Genomic DNA, 18,500 nt, shown 5'->3' with positions numbered 1-18,500 from the left:
TGAACACCAGGCCCTTTAAAATCCTGTGTGAACTCTGTAAAACGTCTAAAATGGAAAGTAATGCAGAACTTTTCCAGGACGTTTTTCTGTGGTTGGACGTTTGAGCGTCCGCACCGTGAGCGGTGCAATGACAGTGCGGGCGTCAGAAAACGTGTGCGGTGCACAAGTGTGAGGGGTGTGGTACAGTGACGGTAAGCGCCGCGGTCAGGAAATAAACAGGTGAGGTGCTAAAGCGTGGTGAAACGGAACTTTATGTAAACAGCTTCCAGCGCAACGTGCTTGGGTTATCGTCTCGGGTTTCCATAGCAACGTCATGCCTATATCATCCGAGCGTTTCTGATTAGCGAGCTGACGGAATTCACTCCTTCAGTGCCGCGAGAAAGTCCGTCGAGCCTAAATCGTTCATCCAGGCAGATAAAGAGAGCCCAACAAAACAAAGAAGAAAAACAATTCATCCATTCATCCAACAAAGCCTCCAACATGAAATGCCTCTGTTGGCAAAAGTATGTGAACCCCTAGCGTCATTAGTTTGGTAAAGACTCAATCAACTGGATGACAACCCGGTGCGAGTGTGAGGACCCCCCTGGATCAGCCTGAGACCTCACCATCAAAATCCAGTATTTACCACACACATTTATTCGTGCATGGCAGTGAAATGAGATCTCTGAGGAGACTGGAAGTGCACAAACAGATATAAATAGGGAATATAACACCACTGTTACCCTTCCCAGGAGAGGTCGTCCAACAAAAATGACTCCAAGATTAAGGCATAGGATATTCTGAGAGATTATAGAGAACACCAGGGTAACAGGGTAATCGCAGGTCTGGCTAACGTCAGTGTTAATGAGTCCACCATCAGGCTGAATACTGAACAAGAACTGGATGTGTGGAATGACTGCATGGAGAAAGCCTCCACTCTCCAGGTGGAACACTTCTGCCTGTTTAAAGTTTCCTAAAGACCACCTAGATGAGCCAAAAGACTACTGAAGTGTTATGTTGACAGATCATATAAAAAAAAAGTCTTCATGACTTGAATGAGATGCTCTGTTAGGTGAAACCGAACACCACGTTTCAGAATAAGAACAGCATCCCATCTCAGAAACATGGTGGTGGCAGTATTGCAGTTTGGGGCTGTTTTGCTACTACAGGACAGCTTGCCATGAATTAATGGAGCTATGGATTCTGGATTTTATCTAGGAATTTTCCAACAGAATATTAGGGCATCCGTCCTTGAGCTGAAGCACAACAAGGTGGATCCTGCAGAAGCACAACGACCTTAAAAACACCAGTTCTGTCTACAAAGAATAGTTGAAGCAGACAAAATGCTTTTTTTTTTTTTAATAGTCCAGACCTTAATCCAAAGTCCAGACCTTAATCCAAAGTCCAGACCTTAATCCAATAGAAATACTGAGGCATGCAAGAAAGCCCACCAACACCAGGGAGAGATGCAGTTCTGTAAGAAGGAACGATCGCAGGGCTAATCAACAGTTACAGAGGCTCACATACTTCTGCCAACAAAGACCATCCAGTCAGATTATCTGGCTCAATAAATGAGTGAATGAATATTTGTGTCGTTTGTTTAATTGAGTTCTCTTCTTGTACTAGCAAGGGGTACCTAATAAAGTGGCCGGGGTTAAACAAGCATTTTTCATATTTTGTGTAAAACGTATGTATAAATCCACAGTGAGCGCTATCCAGGCACGGGAAGGGCGCTTTCAGCTCTGCCTCGTCTGGTGTTCACCTATCAGACATCTTCTTTAGTTCGGTCCACTGTGACCGGTGCGAACACTCCACCTGTATTCAGGTGCGCACTGAACAAATGCCCGTGATCTGGCAAAAGACATGGTCCTCGGCTCACTTCCAGACGGACCCTGGTTCAGTTCGCTGCTTCTGATGGAGATACATTGTTGCGATGGTCACAACGCCGAGATTTTCTTTATTTCCATGTCACAGTGAAGCAGAGCACCAGAATAACCACACCCACCAACCCCGCCGACACCTCCGCCCCTGCTGTTTACAATGCGATTTCACAGTAAACACCATTTCAGGTGTAAACAAGAATAAATGCGCCATCTTTGGATGCCAGTCTTCCAGTGAGTCAGGTTTCCGAGCCCTGGGTGTAAAGGCAAGTAAACATCTGGTTCGTTCCAGTAGTTCAGCTTCACTGGAAACGCGCCGGGCACTGTGGGCCAATGTTCGCGTCCCTTTTGCGATTGAAGTCAGTTTTTGGTTGAGCTCTTTAAAATGAATGCAATCTCAAGGCTGCATGGGTGATGTTTCAACGTAGTTCACTGCCCTTAATCAGACGAATCACACAAAACTGATATGAAGGAGAAGTCTATGGTGAGCATGTGTGTCCGAGAGGCCTCTGGCAGGGTCCCTATCAGCTAGTTAGCTCAATTTATTACACCGATTTCATAATCGGAAGCGTAGGGGCCACACAGTCACTCTGACAGACTGTAATACACTACAGGAAGCGTAGGGGGCGATACGGCTTCTACTGTTTCATTTAAAAAGCTCTATAATGTTCATATGATCCACACAGTCGCTCTGACAGACTGTAATACACTACAGGAAGCGTAGGGGGCGATACGGCTTCTACTGTTTCATTTAAAAAGCTCTATAATGTTCATATGATCCACACAGTCGCTCTGACAGACTGTAATACACTACAGGAAGCGTAGGGGGCGATACGGCTTCTACTGTTTCATTTAAAAAGCTCTATAATGTTCATATGATCCACACAGTCGCTCTGACAGACTGTAATACACTACAGGAAGCGTAGGGGGCGATACGGCTTCTACTGTTTCATTTAAAAAGCTCTATAATGTTCATATGATCCACACAGTCGCTCTGACAGACTGTAATACACTACAGGAAGCGTAGGGGGCGATACGGCTTCTACTGTTTCATTTAAAAAGCTCTATAATGTTCATACGATCCACACAGTCACTCTGACAGACTGTAATACACTACAGGAAGCGTAGGGGGCGATACGGCTTCTACTGTTTCATTTAAAAAGCTCTATAATGTTCATACGATCCACACAGTCGCTCTGACAGACTGTAATACACTACAGGAAGCGTAGGGGGCGATACGGCTTCTACTGTTTCATTTAAAAAGCTCTATAATGTTCATATGATCCACACAGTCGCTCTGACAGACTGTAATACACTACAGGAAGCGTAGGGGGCGATACGGCTTCTACTGTTTCATTTAAAAAGCTCTATAATGTTCATACGATCCACACAGTCCCTCTGACAGACTGTAATACACTACAGGAAGCGTAGGGGGCGATACGGCTTCTACTGTTTCATTTAAAAAGCTCTATAATGTTCATACGATCCACACAGTCGCTCTGACAGACTGTAATACACTACAGGAAGCGTAGGGGGCGATACGGCTTCTACTGTTTCATTTAAAAAGCTCTATAATGTTCATATGATCCACACAGTCGCTCTGACAGACTGTAATACACTACAGGAAGCGTAGGGGGCGATACAGCTTCTACTGTTTCATTTAAAAAGCTCTATAATGTTCATACGATCCACACAGTCGCTCTGACAGACTGTAATACACTACAGGAAGCGTAGGGGGCGATACGGCTTCTACTGTTTCATTTAAAAAGCTCTATAATGTTCATATGATCCACACAGTCGCTCTGACAGACTGTAATACACTACAGGAAGCGTAGGGGGCGATACGGCTTCTACTGTTTCATTTAAAAAGCTCTATAATGTTCATATGATCCACACAGTCGCTCTGACAGACTGTAATACACTACAGGAAGCGTAGGGGGCGATACGGCTTCTACTGTTTCATTTAAAAAGCTCTATAATGTTCATATGATCCACACAGTCGCTCTGACAGACTGTAATACACTACAGGAAGCGTAGGGGGCGATACGGCTTCTACTGTTTCATTTAAAAAGCTCTATAATGTTCATATGATCCACACAGTCGCTCTGACAGACTGTAATACACTACAGGAAGCGTAGGGGGCGATACGGCTTCTACTGTTTCATTTAAAAAGCTCTATAATGTTCATATGATCCACACAGTCGCTCTGACAGACTGTAATACACTACAGGAAGCGTAGGGGGCGATACAGCTTCTACTGTTTCATTTAAAAAGCTCTATAATGTTCATATGATCCACACAGTCGCTCTGACAGACTGTAATACACTACAGGAAGCGTAGGGGGCGATACGGCTTCTACTGTTTCATTTAAAAAGCTCTATAATGTTCATATGATCCACACAGTCGCTCTGACAGACTGTAATACACTACAGGAAGCGTAGGGGGCGATACGGCTTCTACTGTTTCATTTAAAAAGCTCTATAATGTTCATATGATCCACACGGTCGCTCTGACAGACTGTAATACACTACAGGAAGCGTAGGGGGCGATACGGCTTCTACTGTTTCATTTAAAAAGCTCTGTAATGTTCATATGATCCACACAGTCACTCTGACAGACTGTAATACACTACAGGAAGCGTAGGGGGCGATACGGCTTCTACTGTTTCATTTAAAAAGCTCTATAATGTTCATATGATCCACACAGTCACTCTGACAGACTGTAATACACTACAGGAAGCGTAGGGGGCGATACGGCTTCTACTGTTTCATTTAAAAAGCTCTATAATGTTCATACGATCCACACAGTCGCTCTGACAGACTGTAATACACTACAGGAAGCGTAGGGGGCGATACGGCTTCTACTGTTTCATTTAAAAAGCTCTATAATGTTCATATGATCCACACAGTCGCTCTGACAGACTGTAATACACTACAGGAAGCGTAGGGGGCGATACGGCTTCTACTGTTTCATTTAAAAAGCTCTATAATGTTCATATGATCCACACAGTCACTCTGACAGACTGTAATACACTACAGGAAGCGTAGGGGGCGATACGGCTTCTACTGTTTCATTTAAAAAGCTCTATAATGTTCATACGATCCACACAGTCGCTCTGACAGACTGTAATACACTACAGGAAGCGTAGGGGGCGATACGGCTTCTACTGTTTCATTTAAAAAGCTCTATAATGTTCATATGATCCACACAGTCCCTCTGACAGACTGTAATACACTACAGGAAGCGTAGGGGGCGATACGGCTTCTACTGTTTCATTTAAAAAGCTCTATAATGTTCATACGATCCACACAGTCGCTCTGACAGACTGTAATACACTACAGGAAGCGTAGGTGGCGATACGGCTTCTACTGTTTCATTTAAAAAGCTCTATAATGTTCATATGATCCACACAGTCGCTCTGACAGACTGTAATACACTACAGGAAGCGTAGGGGGCGATACGGCTTCTACTGTTTCATTTAAAAAGCTCTATAATGTTCATATGATCCACACAGTCGCTCTGACAGACTGTAATACACTACAGGAAGCGTAGGGGGCGATACGGCTTCTACTGTTTCATTTAAAAAGCTCTATAATGTTCATATGATCCACACGGTCGCTCTGACAGACTGTAATACACTACAGGAAGCGTAGGGGGCGATACGGCTTCTACTGTTTCATTTAAAAAGCTCTATAATGTTCATATGATCCACACAGTCGCTCTGACAGACTGTAATACACTACAGGAAGCGTAGGGGGCGATACGGCTTCTACTGTTTCATTTAAAAAGCTCTATAATGTTCATATGATCCACACAGTCGCTCTGACAGACTGTAATACACTACAGGAAGCGTAGGGGGCGATACGGCTTCTACTGTTTCATTTAAAAAGCTCTATAATGTTCATATGATCCACACAGTCGCTCTGACAGACTGTAATACACTACAGGAAGCATAGGGGGCGATACGGCTTCTACTGTTTCATTTAAAAAGCTCTATAATGTTCATATGATCCACACAGTCCCTCTGACAGACTGTAATACACTACAGGAAGCATAGGGGGCGATACGGCTTCTACTGTTTCATTTAAAAAGCTCTATGATGTTCATATGATCCACACAGTCTCTCTGACAGACTGTAATACACTACAGGAAGCGTAGGGGGCGATACGGCTTCTACTGTTTCATTTAAAAAGCTCTATAATGTTCATATGATCCACACAGTCGCTCTGACAGACTGTAATACACTACAGGAAGCGTAGGGGGCGATACGGCTTCTACTGTTTCATTTAAAAAGCTCTATAATGTTCATATGATCCACACAGTCGCTCTGACAGACTGTAATACACTACAGGAAGCGTAGGGGGCGATACGGCTTCTACTGTTTCATTTAAAAAGCTCTATAATGTTCATATGATCCACACAGTCCCTCTGACAGACTGTAATACACTACAGGAAGCGTAGGGGGCGATACGGCTTCTACTGTTTCATTTAAAAAGCTCTATAATGTTCATATGATCCACACAGTCGCTCTGACAGACTGTAATACACTACAGGAAGCGTAGGGGGCGATACGGCTTCTACTGTTTCATTTAAAAAGCTCTATAATGTTCATATGATCCACACAGTCGCTCTGACAGACTGTAATACACTACAGGAAGCGTAGGGGGCGATACGGCTTCTACTGTTTCATTTAAAAAGCTCTATAATGTTCATATGATCCACATAGATCCACAAATTCTCCACTTCTGACAAAAGCAGGTCATAAACACTCTTATACCGCTTTCTGAATGTGTTATTCATGTGTTATGAAGTCTGTATGTAGGCAGCCTTTAATTAAAGTGGTACCGAAAGTCTCTAAGGCAAAGTCCCATTTCACCCCTCTCCCCTATCACCCAGCCCTACCCCTCTGTCCTGCATGTTCTCGTCTAGGTGTAGGGGGTCCTGGTTTCCTGTTGAGATAGAGGGGTGGGGTGCAGTGTTGGGGCTACATGACCCTCCAAACGGAGGTTTTTCAGAGACTCCAGACAGAGAGATATGAGGGAAAGAGAAACCGGTGAGACGGAGAACAAGAAACCAAAGAAACCCACAAATGTGGGAATTTACCCTGTTAATAAATATGATAATCCCTGTTTCTTCTCAGTTTAATGTTGTTTCAGTGTATTAGCTTGATAACTTTCCCGTTCCACCTTAAATAGTCCAGCAGTTCTGATGCCTGAAGCGCGTGAATGTACCTGCTGCTCCATTTAAGGTGGAACGGGAAAATTCTCAAGAATCTGGAGAATCTCTGACTTCAGCTTCACATCACTGAAGAATTAGGGGGGGTGATAATAAATAACTGCCCCCCTCTTTGAAGGCGTATGATCCCTAAATGTAACTAAAGTCCAGCAGTGAGGAGCTGAACTTTCCCCTCCTCTGCTGTCCCTGCAGACGGGCAGGGTCGCCTACAGAGCGGCGCTAGTAGCTGTTAATGAAGTGATGCTCTTTTATTAGAGGGTCTCATTTCAGAGGAAGATCTCAACCACTGCCCTGTAGCTCAGGAACAAGGGGCAACACTCGAAAACAAGGGGTAGGGGTGAAAAGGAGGAATGGGACTGGGCCTAAATCTCTACTTTAGATGCGGTTTTGCTCTGACGGGTGACGAATCTTTGATTACAGCTCTACTCTTTCAGTGTGGGAGTGAGATGGAGTCTCACGTTTAGGGAGGAGCAGGCCGTCACTCTGCTGGCCGCTACGATGAAGTCCAGGATGAGCATGGTGGCCCCCGGCAGTCCGATGGAGAAGAAGCGAGGGGAGCAGTGCTTAATGATGGTGTTGACGATGTCCTGGACACAGTAAACAAACAACAGCTACATGAACACACGAACTCCCTAACCCAGGAGCTCTGGGCGACGAGACATTTACATTTACGGCATTTGGCTGACGCTCTGATCCAGAGCGACTTACAGTCTGATCATTTTACACAGGGAGGCCAAGGTGGTGTTGGGAGTCTTGCCCAAGGACTCTTATTGGTGTAGTGTAGGGTGTTTACCCTGGTGGGGATTGAACCCCAGTCTACAGTGTAGAAGGCAGAGGTGTGACCCACTACACTAACCAACCACACACAGATGAAAACGTTGATACATATTTTAGGTAAAAAGATTAAAGGTGCTGCATGTCTGAACACTGAACGTGTGTAAAACGTGTCCAACACATTTAAAAACTTGGTGCTTCAAAGGTTCTTTAGCAAAGAAAATGGTTTTATAGAGCACAGTGAACACTCAAAGAACCCTCTGCATGATCAGAGTTCTATACATGGTGAAATGGTTCTTCAGCCTGACGGCGAATGTGTTGCCTGTGGTTCGATACATAATGGACGTAAACTAGTTCTTCTATGGTCACGATGTCAAACTTGTAATAACAGATGGTTTTTGTTGCTTTATAGAATTATTTTATTTACCAAAGAACCCTTCAGGAACCGTCTTTTAAAGCGTGTGTGTCGCTGCTGTTGGAACAAAACCTCGTATCTCCAAAATAGTGACTTTACAGGAGAAGGAAAAAACTTACTTCACTTTCAATGTAAGTCAATGGAACCAGAATTTCTCCCACGTCATTCTGGGTCATTTCTTTTAGGCCATTCATCATAAAATTTACACACAATGTAAAGAGTAACAGACACTTTCAAACCATGTCAAAAACTGAAAAATGCCAAAAATGGAGATACAAGGTTTTCTCCCGACCGCAGCGATATATTTATTGATTTTCATATCTTCATATATGTCCATAGGAGTCCAAATGTAGAAATGCAGGATTGTTTTCATTTCATGCTGCAAATAAAACAAAGAAAGTTTTAGAATCTGGAAAATTTTATAACAAAGAAAAGTCCTGAAAAGTAAACTCAAATAGAAATATTCAAAATTCTGCACTATTTCTACGGAGTTCATTTTGTGCCAAAAGTTGGAAACAAAATAATACAAACCACAGGCAAAATATTAAGAATCAAAATATCTTGCAAATATAAACAATGAGTTAAATCAAACCCAACTTTTCAGAAAGATCCCGGCTCAGTTTTACTCATTCTGGCGTAAATGTTTTACTCGCTTCGCCAGCTTGGCTTTCACTTTAATTCTGTTAAAATATTTTAACATTTTTATACTTAATATTTTACTTGTGGATGTTTTATTTGGAACATCTGGCATGAAATTAACTGCGTATTTCAGCTCACTGCTCAAATGTAAGTGAATTTGTGACGCTGAGCACGTTACGGCGTTTGTATCTCCCCCGTAAAGCACCATCAGGGTGATCTGGACCGCTGATCAGAGGCTTCTGTCACTATTAGTGATCAGAGCCGTGCCAACTCCAGTGCACGTGGTCATTACAGCAGGAGGGCCACAAACACCAAGAAATACTGAAATTCATCTCAAAGGTTCTCCAGTTCACTCAGATTATTAGGGTAATACAGTCATTTGTAATGAAAATGTTTGTATTTAATTAGTAAAAAAAGTAAAATAGCTGCATTTTCACTTGTGCTCGGACTTCTCCCTAGCGCCTTCTTTCCCTAGTGCTCGGACTTCTCCCTAGCGCCTTCTTTCCCTAGTGCTCGGACTTCTCCCTAGCGCCTTCTTTCCCTAGCGCTCGGACTTCTCCCTAGCGCCTTCTTTCACTAGTGCTCGGACTTCTCCCTAGCGCCTTCCTTCCCTAGTGCTCGGACTTCTCCCTAGCGCCTTCCTTCCCTAGTGCTCGGACTTCTCCCTAGCGCCTTCCTTCCCTAGTGCTCGGACTTCTCCCTAGCGCCTTCCTTCCCTAGTGCTCGGACTTCTCCCTAGCGCCTTCCTTCCCTAGTGCTCGGACTTCTCCCTAGCGCCTTCTTTCCCTAGTGCTCGGACTTCTCCCTAGCGCCTTCTTTCCCTAGTGCTCGGACTTCTCCCTAGCGCCTTCTTTCACTAGTGCTCGGACTTCTCCCTAGCGCCTTCTTTCACTAGCGCTCGGACTTCTCCCTAGCGCCTTCTTTCCCTAGTGCTCGGACTTCTCCCTAGCGCCTTCTTTCCCTAGTGCTCGGACTTCTCCCTAGCGCCTTCTTTCCCTAGTGCTCGGACTTCTCCCTAGCGCCTTCCTTCCCTAGTGCTCGGACTTCTCCCTAGCGCCTTCTTTCACTAGTGCTCGGACTTCTCCCTAGCGCCTTCCTTCCCTAGTGCTCGGACTTCTCCCTAGCGCCTTCTTTCCCTAGTGCTCGGACTTCTCCCTAGCGCCTTCTTTCCCTAGCGCCTTCTTTCACTAGTGCTCGGACTTCTCCCTAGCGCCTTCTTTCACTAGTGCTCGGACTTCTCCCTAGCGCCTTCTTTCACTAGTGCTCGGACTTCTCCCTAGCGCCTTCTTTCACTAGTGCTCGGACTTCTCCCTAGCGCCTTCTTTCACTAGTGCTCGGACTTCTCCCTAGCGCCTTCCTTCCCTAGTGCTCGGACTTCTCCCTAGCGCCTTCCTTCCCTAGTGCTCGGACTTCTCCCTAGCGCCTTCTTTCACTAGTGCTCGGACTTCTCCCTAGCGCCTTCTTTCCCTAGCGCCTTCTTTCACTAGTGCTCGGACTTCTCCCTAGCGCCTTCTTTCACTAGTGCTCGGACTTCTCCCTAGCGCCTTCTTTCACTAGTGCTCGGACTTCTCCCTAGCGCCTTCCTTCCCTAGTGCTCGGACTTCTCCCTAGCGCCTTCTTTCACTAGTGCTCGGACTTCTCCCTAGCGCCTTCCTTCCCTAGTGCTCGGACTTCTCCCTAGCGCCTTCCTTCCCTAGTGCTCGGACTTCTCCCTAGCGCCTTCTTTCACTAGTGCTCGGACTTCTCCCTAGCGCCTTCTTTCCCTAGTGCTCGGACTTCTCCCTAGCGCCTTCCTTCCCTAGTGCTCGGACTTCTCCCTAGCGCCTTCTTTCCCTAGCGCCTTCTTTCACTAGTGCTCGGACTTCTCCCTAGCGCCTTCTTTCACTAGTGCTCGGACTTCTCCCTAGCGCCTTCTTTCACTAGTGCTCGGACTTCTCCCTAGCGCCTTCTTTCACTAGTGCTCGGACTTCTCCCTAGCGCCTTCCTTCCCTAGTGCTCGGACTTCTCCCTAGCGCCTTCTTTCCCTAGTGCTCGGACTTCTCCCTAGCGCCTTCTTTCACTAGTGCTCGGACTTCTCCCTAGCGCCTTCTTTCCCTAGCGCCTTCTTTCACTAGTGCTCGGACTTCTCCCTAGCGCCTTCTTTCACTAGTGCTCGGACTTCTCCCTAGCGCCTTCTTTCACTAGTGCTCGGACTTCTCCCTAGCGCCTTCTTTCACTAGCGCTCGGACTTCTCCCTAGCGCCTTCTTTCACTAGTGCTCGGACTTCTCCCTAGCGCCTTCCTTCCCTAGTGCTCGGACTTCTCCCTAGCGCCTTCCTTCCCTAGTGCTCGGACTTCTCCCTAGCGCCTTCTTTCACTAGTGCTCGGACTTCTCCCTAGCGCCTTCTTTCCCTAGTGCTCGGACTTCTCCCTAGCGCCTTCCTTCCCTAGTGCTCGGACTTCTCCCTAGCGCCTTCCTTCCCTAGTGCTCGGACTTCTCCCTAGCGCCTTCTTTCACTAGCGCTCGGACTTCTCCCTAGCGCCTTCTTTCACTAGCGCTCGGACTTCTCCCTAGCGCCTTCTTTCACTAGCGCTCGGACTTCTCCCTAGCGCCTTCTTTCACTAGCGCTCGGACTTCTCCCTAGCGCCTTCTTTCCCTAGCGCTCGGACTTCTCCCTAGCGCCTTCTTTCCCTAGCGCTCGGACTTCTCCCTAGCGCCTTCTTTCCCTAGTGCTCGGACTTCTCCCTAGCGCCTTCTTTCCCTAGTGCTCGGACTTCTCCCTAGCGCCTTCTTTCCCTAGTGCTCGGACTTCTCCCTAGCGCCTTCTTTCCCTAGTGCTCGGACTTCTCCCTAGCGCCTTCTTTCACTAGCGCTCGGACTTCTCCCTAGCGCCTTCTTTCACTAGTGCTCGGACTTCTCCCTAGCGCCTTCTTTCACTAGCGCTCGGACTTCTCCCTAGCGCCTTCTTTCACTAGCGCTCGGACTTCTCCCTAGCGCCTTCCTTCCCTAGTGCTCGGACTTCTCCCTAGCGCCTTCCTTCCCTAGTGCTCGGACTTCTCCCTAGCGCCTTCTTTCACTAGTGCTCGGACTTCTCCCTAGCGCCTTCTTTCCCTAGCGCTCGGACTTCTCCCTAGCGCCTTCTTTCCCTAGCGCTCGGACTTCTCCCTAGCGCCTTCTTTCCCTAGCGCTCGGACTTCTCCCTAGCGCCTTCCTTCCCTAGTGCTCGGACTTCTCCCTAGCGCCTTCTTTCACTAGCGCTCGGACTTCTCCCTAGCGCCTTCTTTCACTAGCGCTCGGACTTCTCCCTAGCGCCTTCTTTCACTAGCGCTCGGACTTCTCCCTAGCGCCTTCTTTCCCTAGTGCTCGGACTTCTCCCTAGCGCCTTCTTTCCCTAGTGCTCGGACTTCTCCCTAGCGCCTTCTTTCACTAGTGCTCGGACTTCTCCCTAGCGCCTTCTTTCCCTAGTGCTCGGACTTCTCCCTAGCGCCTTCTTTCACTAGTGCTCGGACTTCTCCCTAGCGCCTTCCTTCCCTAGTGCTCGGACTTCTCCCTAGCGCCTTCTTTCCCTAGTGCTCGGACTTCTCCCTAGCGCCTTCTTTCCCTAGCGCCTTCTTTCACTAGTGCTCGGACTTCTCCCTAGCGCCTTCTTTCACTAGTGCTCGGACTTCTCCCTAGCGCCTTCTTTCACTAGTGCTCGGACTTCTCCCTAGCGCCTTCTTTCACTAGTGCTCGGACTTCTCCCTAGCGCCTTCCTTCCCTAGTGCTCGGACTTCTCCCTAGCGCCTTCCTTCCCTAGTGCTCGGACTTCTCCCTAGCGCCTTCTTTCACTAGTGCTCGGACTTCTCCCTAGCGCCTTCTTTCCCTAGCGCCTTCTTTCACTAGTGCTCGGACTTCTCCCTAGCGCCTTCTTTCACTAGTGCTCGGACTTCTCCCTAGCGCCTTCTTTCACTAGTGCTCGGACTTCTCCCTAGCGCCTTCTTTCACTAGTGCTCGGACTTCTCCCTAGCGCCTTCTTTCCCTAGCGCCTTCTTTCACTAGTGCTCGGACTTCTCCCTAGCGCCTTCTTTCACTAGTGCTCGGACTTCTCCCTAGCGCCTTCTTTCACTAGTGCTCGGACTTCTCCCTAGCGCCTTCCTTCCCTAGTGCTCGGACTTCTCCCTAGCGCCTTCTTTCACTAGTGCTCGGACTTCTCCCTAGCGCCTTCTTTCCCTAGCGCTCGGACTTCTCCCTAGCGCCTTCTTTCACTAGCGCTCGGACTTCTCCCTAGCGCCTTCTTTCACTAGCGCTCGGACTTCTCCCTAGCGCCTTCTTTCCCTAGCGCTCGGACTTCTCCCTAGCGCCTTCTTTCCCTAGCGCTCGGACTTCTCCCTAGCGCCTTCTTTCACTAGCGCTCGGACTTCTCCCTAGCGCCTTCTTTCACTAGCGCTCGGACTTCTCCCTAGCGCCTTCTTTCCCTAGTGCTCGGACTTCTCCCTAGCGCCTTCTTTCACTAGTGCTCGGACTTCTCCCTAGCGCCTTCTTTCCCTAGCGCTCGGACTTCTCTACCCCACTGTATGTTTAACACTGACGGCTCTTCAGCCTTTTAGCGCACAAACCAAGGCCTCGTCCACCAAACTCGCTCCTAAAACCCTCTTCCACAGAATCTACACACACTCAGAGCACAGAGCTGAGAACACGTCCTGAATCTGACGCGGACCTCCAGGATCTTTATCGGGAACACGCTTAGGAGGATGTTGGAGAACGAGGCCCGGAGTGCTTGCGCTCTTAAAGCAGCCGTTAGAACCTTGTGACTTTCCTGCACGCCGTGCGGGAAGCTGTATCTATCTGCCTGACTGAGGCTGGTGGGAGCAGTCTAAGGCTTCTCGCTGACGTGTCCGGCAGAACCCTCTGACCTGGTCCTGGTGCAGCAGGCCGCAGTGCATGATGTTGTAGAAGTGCGTGAGGAAGTCCGAGTTCGGGGAAACGTCCTGCCTCCGCTTCATGATCTTACAGATGAGCTTGTAGGCGTGAAGTTTACCCTGTTTATACCGCTCCGACAGCATGGTGGCCTACAACACACACACACACACACACACACACACACACACACACACACACACACACACACACACGAGCACACACACGTACGCGCACAGACACACACACACAAAAATGGTCAATTATAATGACATCACTACAGTAACACACCTTCTCTTTCCTGCACGTTCCTTTTCTCCTCAGACGCTGACCGCGGATTCACACGTTCCACATCTGCCACATCCGTCACTCTGATCAATAAAATCACGATTTATAGAAGTACGTGGGATATTGGTTCATCCTGGGCAGCGTTCTGACCTCTGAACAGGCAAACGTTTCGAACCTGGTAGACCAGCTGGGAAATCAGTCCACTGAGCTAGTCTTTCATCGTGATCTACAGAAACACCTGTTTAATCTTCACCGGCTTCTGGGCCTCGGCCGCTTCGCGTGCCCAGCCTGCGTGAAAGCGCTGACCACTGAACACACTCACGCCACGCAGAGCAGCACGTGTGACACAGAATCCGCGTGCTTTTATTATTATTATTATTATTATATTATTATTACGCAATTTAAACTTTATTTAACGTGGCAATAAAACTAAATGGCACAGAATTTAAATGGTGGAATTTGTTTTAAGGTGGCAGAGAATTTAAGGTGGAATTTTAATTAACATAGCACTAACTTTAAGGTGGCACAGAACTTAAGGTGGAACTGCAATTACCATAGCACTAAATTTAAGGTGGAACTTAGTTCAAGGTACCCCAAAAATTACCATGGCATATAATTTAAGGTGGAACTTCAGTCATGATAGCACTTAACCAATGAATTACAACTCAAAGCTCATTCACAAACTTCCCCTTTCTAGTTTGAACTCTTTCACTGTGACGTTATGGAAGCATGTTTCAGCGATCGTTCTACTTTATTTAGACTCTTCATTCATTTACAGGATTTCTCTTCATGTGTGCTTCCGCCCGCACCCGCCCGCTCCCGCCTGAAGGGGTCTGATTTCCACCCGCTCCCGGCTGAAGGGGTCTGATTTCCACCCGCTCCCGCCTGAAGGGGTCTGATTTCCACCCGCTCCCGCCTGAAGGGGTCTGATTTCCGCCCGCTCCCGCCTGAAGGGGTCTGATTTCCACCTGCTCCCGCCTGAAGGGGTCTGATTTCCGCCCGCTCCCGCCTGAAGGGGTCTGATTTCCGCCCGCTCCCGCCTGAAGGGGTCTGATTTCCGCCCGCTCCCGCCTGAAGGGGTCTGATTTCCGCCCGCTCCCGCCTGAAGGGGTCTGATTTCCACCTGCTCCCGCCTGAAGGGGTCTGATTTCCGCCCGCTCCCGCCTGAAGGGGTCTGATTTCCGCCCGCTCCCGCCTGAAGGGGTCTGATTTCCACCCGCTCCCGCCTGAAGGGGTCTGATTTCCGCCCGCTCCCGCCTGAAGGGGTCTGATTTCCACCCGCTCCCGTGGGGCGACACCGAAAATGAGTCCCGCACTGCAAGACACTGTATCCGCAGGAGTGCAGAACTCTACTGTGGTCATTCAAAATGAGCAACGGCCAAGGAATCTGAGTTTGAAATAATAATAAATCACATCATTCCTTCTTTTGTTAAACAGAGAAAATGGGTCCCACCGACCGGAACACCACACACTGGGTTAATACAACCTGGGCTCTTTTCTACGGCTCAATTTATAGAAGGTAAAAAGTGCCGGAATCTTTCCCAATGCAGGAGGGCGGTCGGTACAAATGGCAGACACGGCGCACTGGGATGGAACTAAAATCGCTGAAACACCAGTAATATTTACATCACCCACCTCCTCATGTTAAACGAATCCCGCCCAAACAGGGAAAATAACACAGATCAGATCTGAAAGATGCCGCTGGGCTCTATAATAAATAAATATCAGTGTACACACTTTGAACAGCCATGGCGTGAGAATCCGGAGCGGAGGAATGAGATCCGGAGGGGGCGGAGACGACTGGTTGTCGAGGGAGATTCCCAGATTATCCCTGATCTGCAAAAACAAACACAGAGATAAATGTTTAGGTACAACTCAGTGTTGATTTGATGATCTGAAATTCTTCATCATCCTCAGACTCACGGCATCTCAGCTCTGCCAGTTTTTAGGGAACAATAGAATCTGATCAACTAAATACTGGAATTATTTATTTGTAATACTTTCTTGTATTACAGGATTTGATCACCATTTTAAATATGAGCCATTCCAAATTTTATATAAATTTATATATAAACTTAATTCTGGATGTAATTTTTTTAGAATATTCTGGTTATTAAATTATTAGAACTTGATTTTGGATGTACATTTTATTAAAACTTCACTCTAGATATCAATTTTATTAGAACTTAATTGATATTGATTTTAGAACACTATAATCATTCTGGACACATCTCAGAATTATTAGAACCCTTATAGAGCAAAACAGTGACATCACAGCTTCATACTGTATCTGTAACCAAACTGGATCAATATTGAAACCAGTGAAGCAGTGATTCCAGGTGTTGGAATGGTGATGGATTTTCCAGTGCTCTGCAGTTCTCCGTTGTTTGCATGCGTTACCTTGGCTAAGTTCTGCCAGAGCTCACACAGGTAGTCGAAAACCTGTGCGTGGATCTCTGGGTCTTTAATGGTGTTCACGTCTCCCAGAATGCCAAGCATCCTCCTCCACATCACCGTGGCAACATCAGCATGCCAGCCGGTCAGAGAACCTCCGGCCATCACGCTGCAGTCCTCAGTGGGAAACTCGCTGGTCTCTGAACACGAGAGAATGTGGGGTCAGTACGATACCCTACCTGTAGACGCCGTGGGCAGGTTTCATAACTTCTTAATACGACACACTGACCGGCTGTACAGGGAGGGCAACATACGTCACACATGAGTGGACAGGAAAAAACAATAATAAACAAAACTGATAAACAAAAATCTCAACACCGTTTTACCAGCATTTCTGTTTATATAAAGCGACAGTTTCCTTCACTATTACAGAGTAAATTACAGAGTAACGCCATAGTTACCGTTACAGAGTAACGCCATAGTTACCGTTACAGAGTAACGCCATAGTTACCGTTACAGAGTAACGCCATAGTTACTATTACAGAGTAACGCCATAGTTACCGTTACAGAGTAACGCCATAGTTACTGTTACAGAGTAACGCCATAGTTACTGTTACAGAGTAACGCCATAGTTACTATTACAGAGTAACGCCATAGTTACTATTACAGACTAATACCATAGTTACCATTACAGTGTAACTATAGTTACTATTACAGAGTAACGCCATAGTTACTATTACAGAGTAACACCATAGTTACTATTACAGACTAATACCATAGTTACCGTTACAGTGTAACTATAGTTACTATTACAGAGTAACACCATAGTTACTATTACAGACTAATACCATAGTTACCGTTACAGTGTAACTATAGTTACTATTACAGAGTAACGCCATAGTTACCGTTACAGAGTAACGCCATAGTTACTATTACAGAGTAACGCCATAGTTACTGTTACAGAGTAACGCCATAGTTACTGTTACAGAGTAACGCCATAGTTACTATTACAGAGTAACGCCATAGTTACTATTACAGACTAATACCATAGTTACCATTACAGTGTAACTATAGTTACTATTACAGAGTAACGCCATAGTTACTATTATAGAGTAACACCATAGTTACTATTACAGACTAATACCATAGTTACCGTTACAGTGTAACTATAGTTACTATTACAGAGTAACGCCATAGTTACTATTACAGAGTAACGCCATAGTTACTATTACAGAGTAACACCATAGTTACCATTACAGACTAATACCATAGTTACCGTTACAGTGTAACTATAGTTACTATTACAGAGTAACGCTTAGTTACTATTAGAGTGTAACTCTGTAGTGACTACTGCACAGTAACGTTATAGTTACTATCACAGAGTAACACTGTAGCTACTGTAGGAGTAACGCTGTTATATTACAGAGTAATGTCAGTGCTGGTACCCAGGTCGTCGGGTGTCTGCAGTACGGAGTGATGCAGTTTCTCGTCCAGCTGCAGGTCTTTGTGTTCGGTATGTTCGGCCGTCAGCGTGGCGGGAGACGGCGTCTGAGAGCGCGAGCCGCCCAGAGAGTGCAGAGGAGATGCGCTTTCAGAACCTACAGCACAAACACGCACGTTCAGCACACGGAGTCAAACGTCACATGGCACTTTAAACACTCTATATATGCAAATGCTTAATTAAATCAGAAAATGATATTTAATATCCATAAACTTTAATTATAAATTAATTATAAATAAAAAACACAACATTAGAATAGGCACAAATAACATCGAGACAGTGGTGATTTTATGCATGTAAGCGTGTTTAACCTGTTCCTGCCCTCTCCTCCAGAACGATACGTAGTAATGACCAAACACCAGGTTTATCTAATCAACACGAGGTTAAATTAAATTTGGGGCTGATGAAGGAATTCAGTAAATGATTGGTGTGCAGTGAAAAATCAGCAACAAAATACCTTTTTTTGCAATGAGAACATTCTTGTTACTTTGATATTTTTATGTTTATTTGTATTTATAGA

The 18,500-nt window shown here is 46.5% G+C and overlaps 1 protein-coding gene across 6 annotated transcripts in view; it reads right to left on the bottom strand.

Moving 5' to 3' along the window:
- ralgapa1 (Ral GTPase activating protein catalytic subunit alpha 1) overlaps positions 1-18,500 on the bottom strand; it is a 203,763-nt gene that overhangs the window by 121,607 nt on the left and 63,656 nt on the right. For all 6 annotated transcript variants that reach the window (XM_037541859.1, XM_037541862.1, XM_037541863.1 and 3 more), the window contains 5 exons: positions 17,925-18,077; positions 16,486-16,679; positions 15,823-15,921; positions 13,794-13,949; positions 7,553-7,681 (listed from right to left, as the gene is read on the bottom strand). In XM_037541859.1, the coding sequence (XP_037397756.1) occupies positions 7,553-7,681; positions 13,794-13,949; positions 15,823-15,921; positions 16,486-16,679; positions 17,925-18,077 (731 nt within the window). The remainder of the gene's footprint in view (positions 1-7,552; positions 7,682-13,793; positions 13,950-15,822; positions 15,922-16,485; positions 16,680-17,924; positions 18,078-18,500) is intronic.

Source organism: Pygocentrus nattereri, chromosome 10 (genome assembly GCF_015220715.1).
Source record: "Pygocentrus nattereri isolate fPygNat1 chromosome 10, fPygNat1.pri, whole genome shotgun sequence".
In the NCBI taxonomy this organism is placed as follows: Eukaryota; Metazoa; Chordata; class Actinopteri; order Characiformes; family Serrasalmidae; genus Pygocentrus; species Pygocentrus nattereri.
The sequence above is the reverse complement of the archived record's forward strand: the minus strand, read 5'-3'. Positions and strand labels throughout refer to the sequence as shown.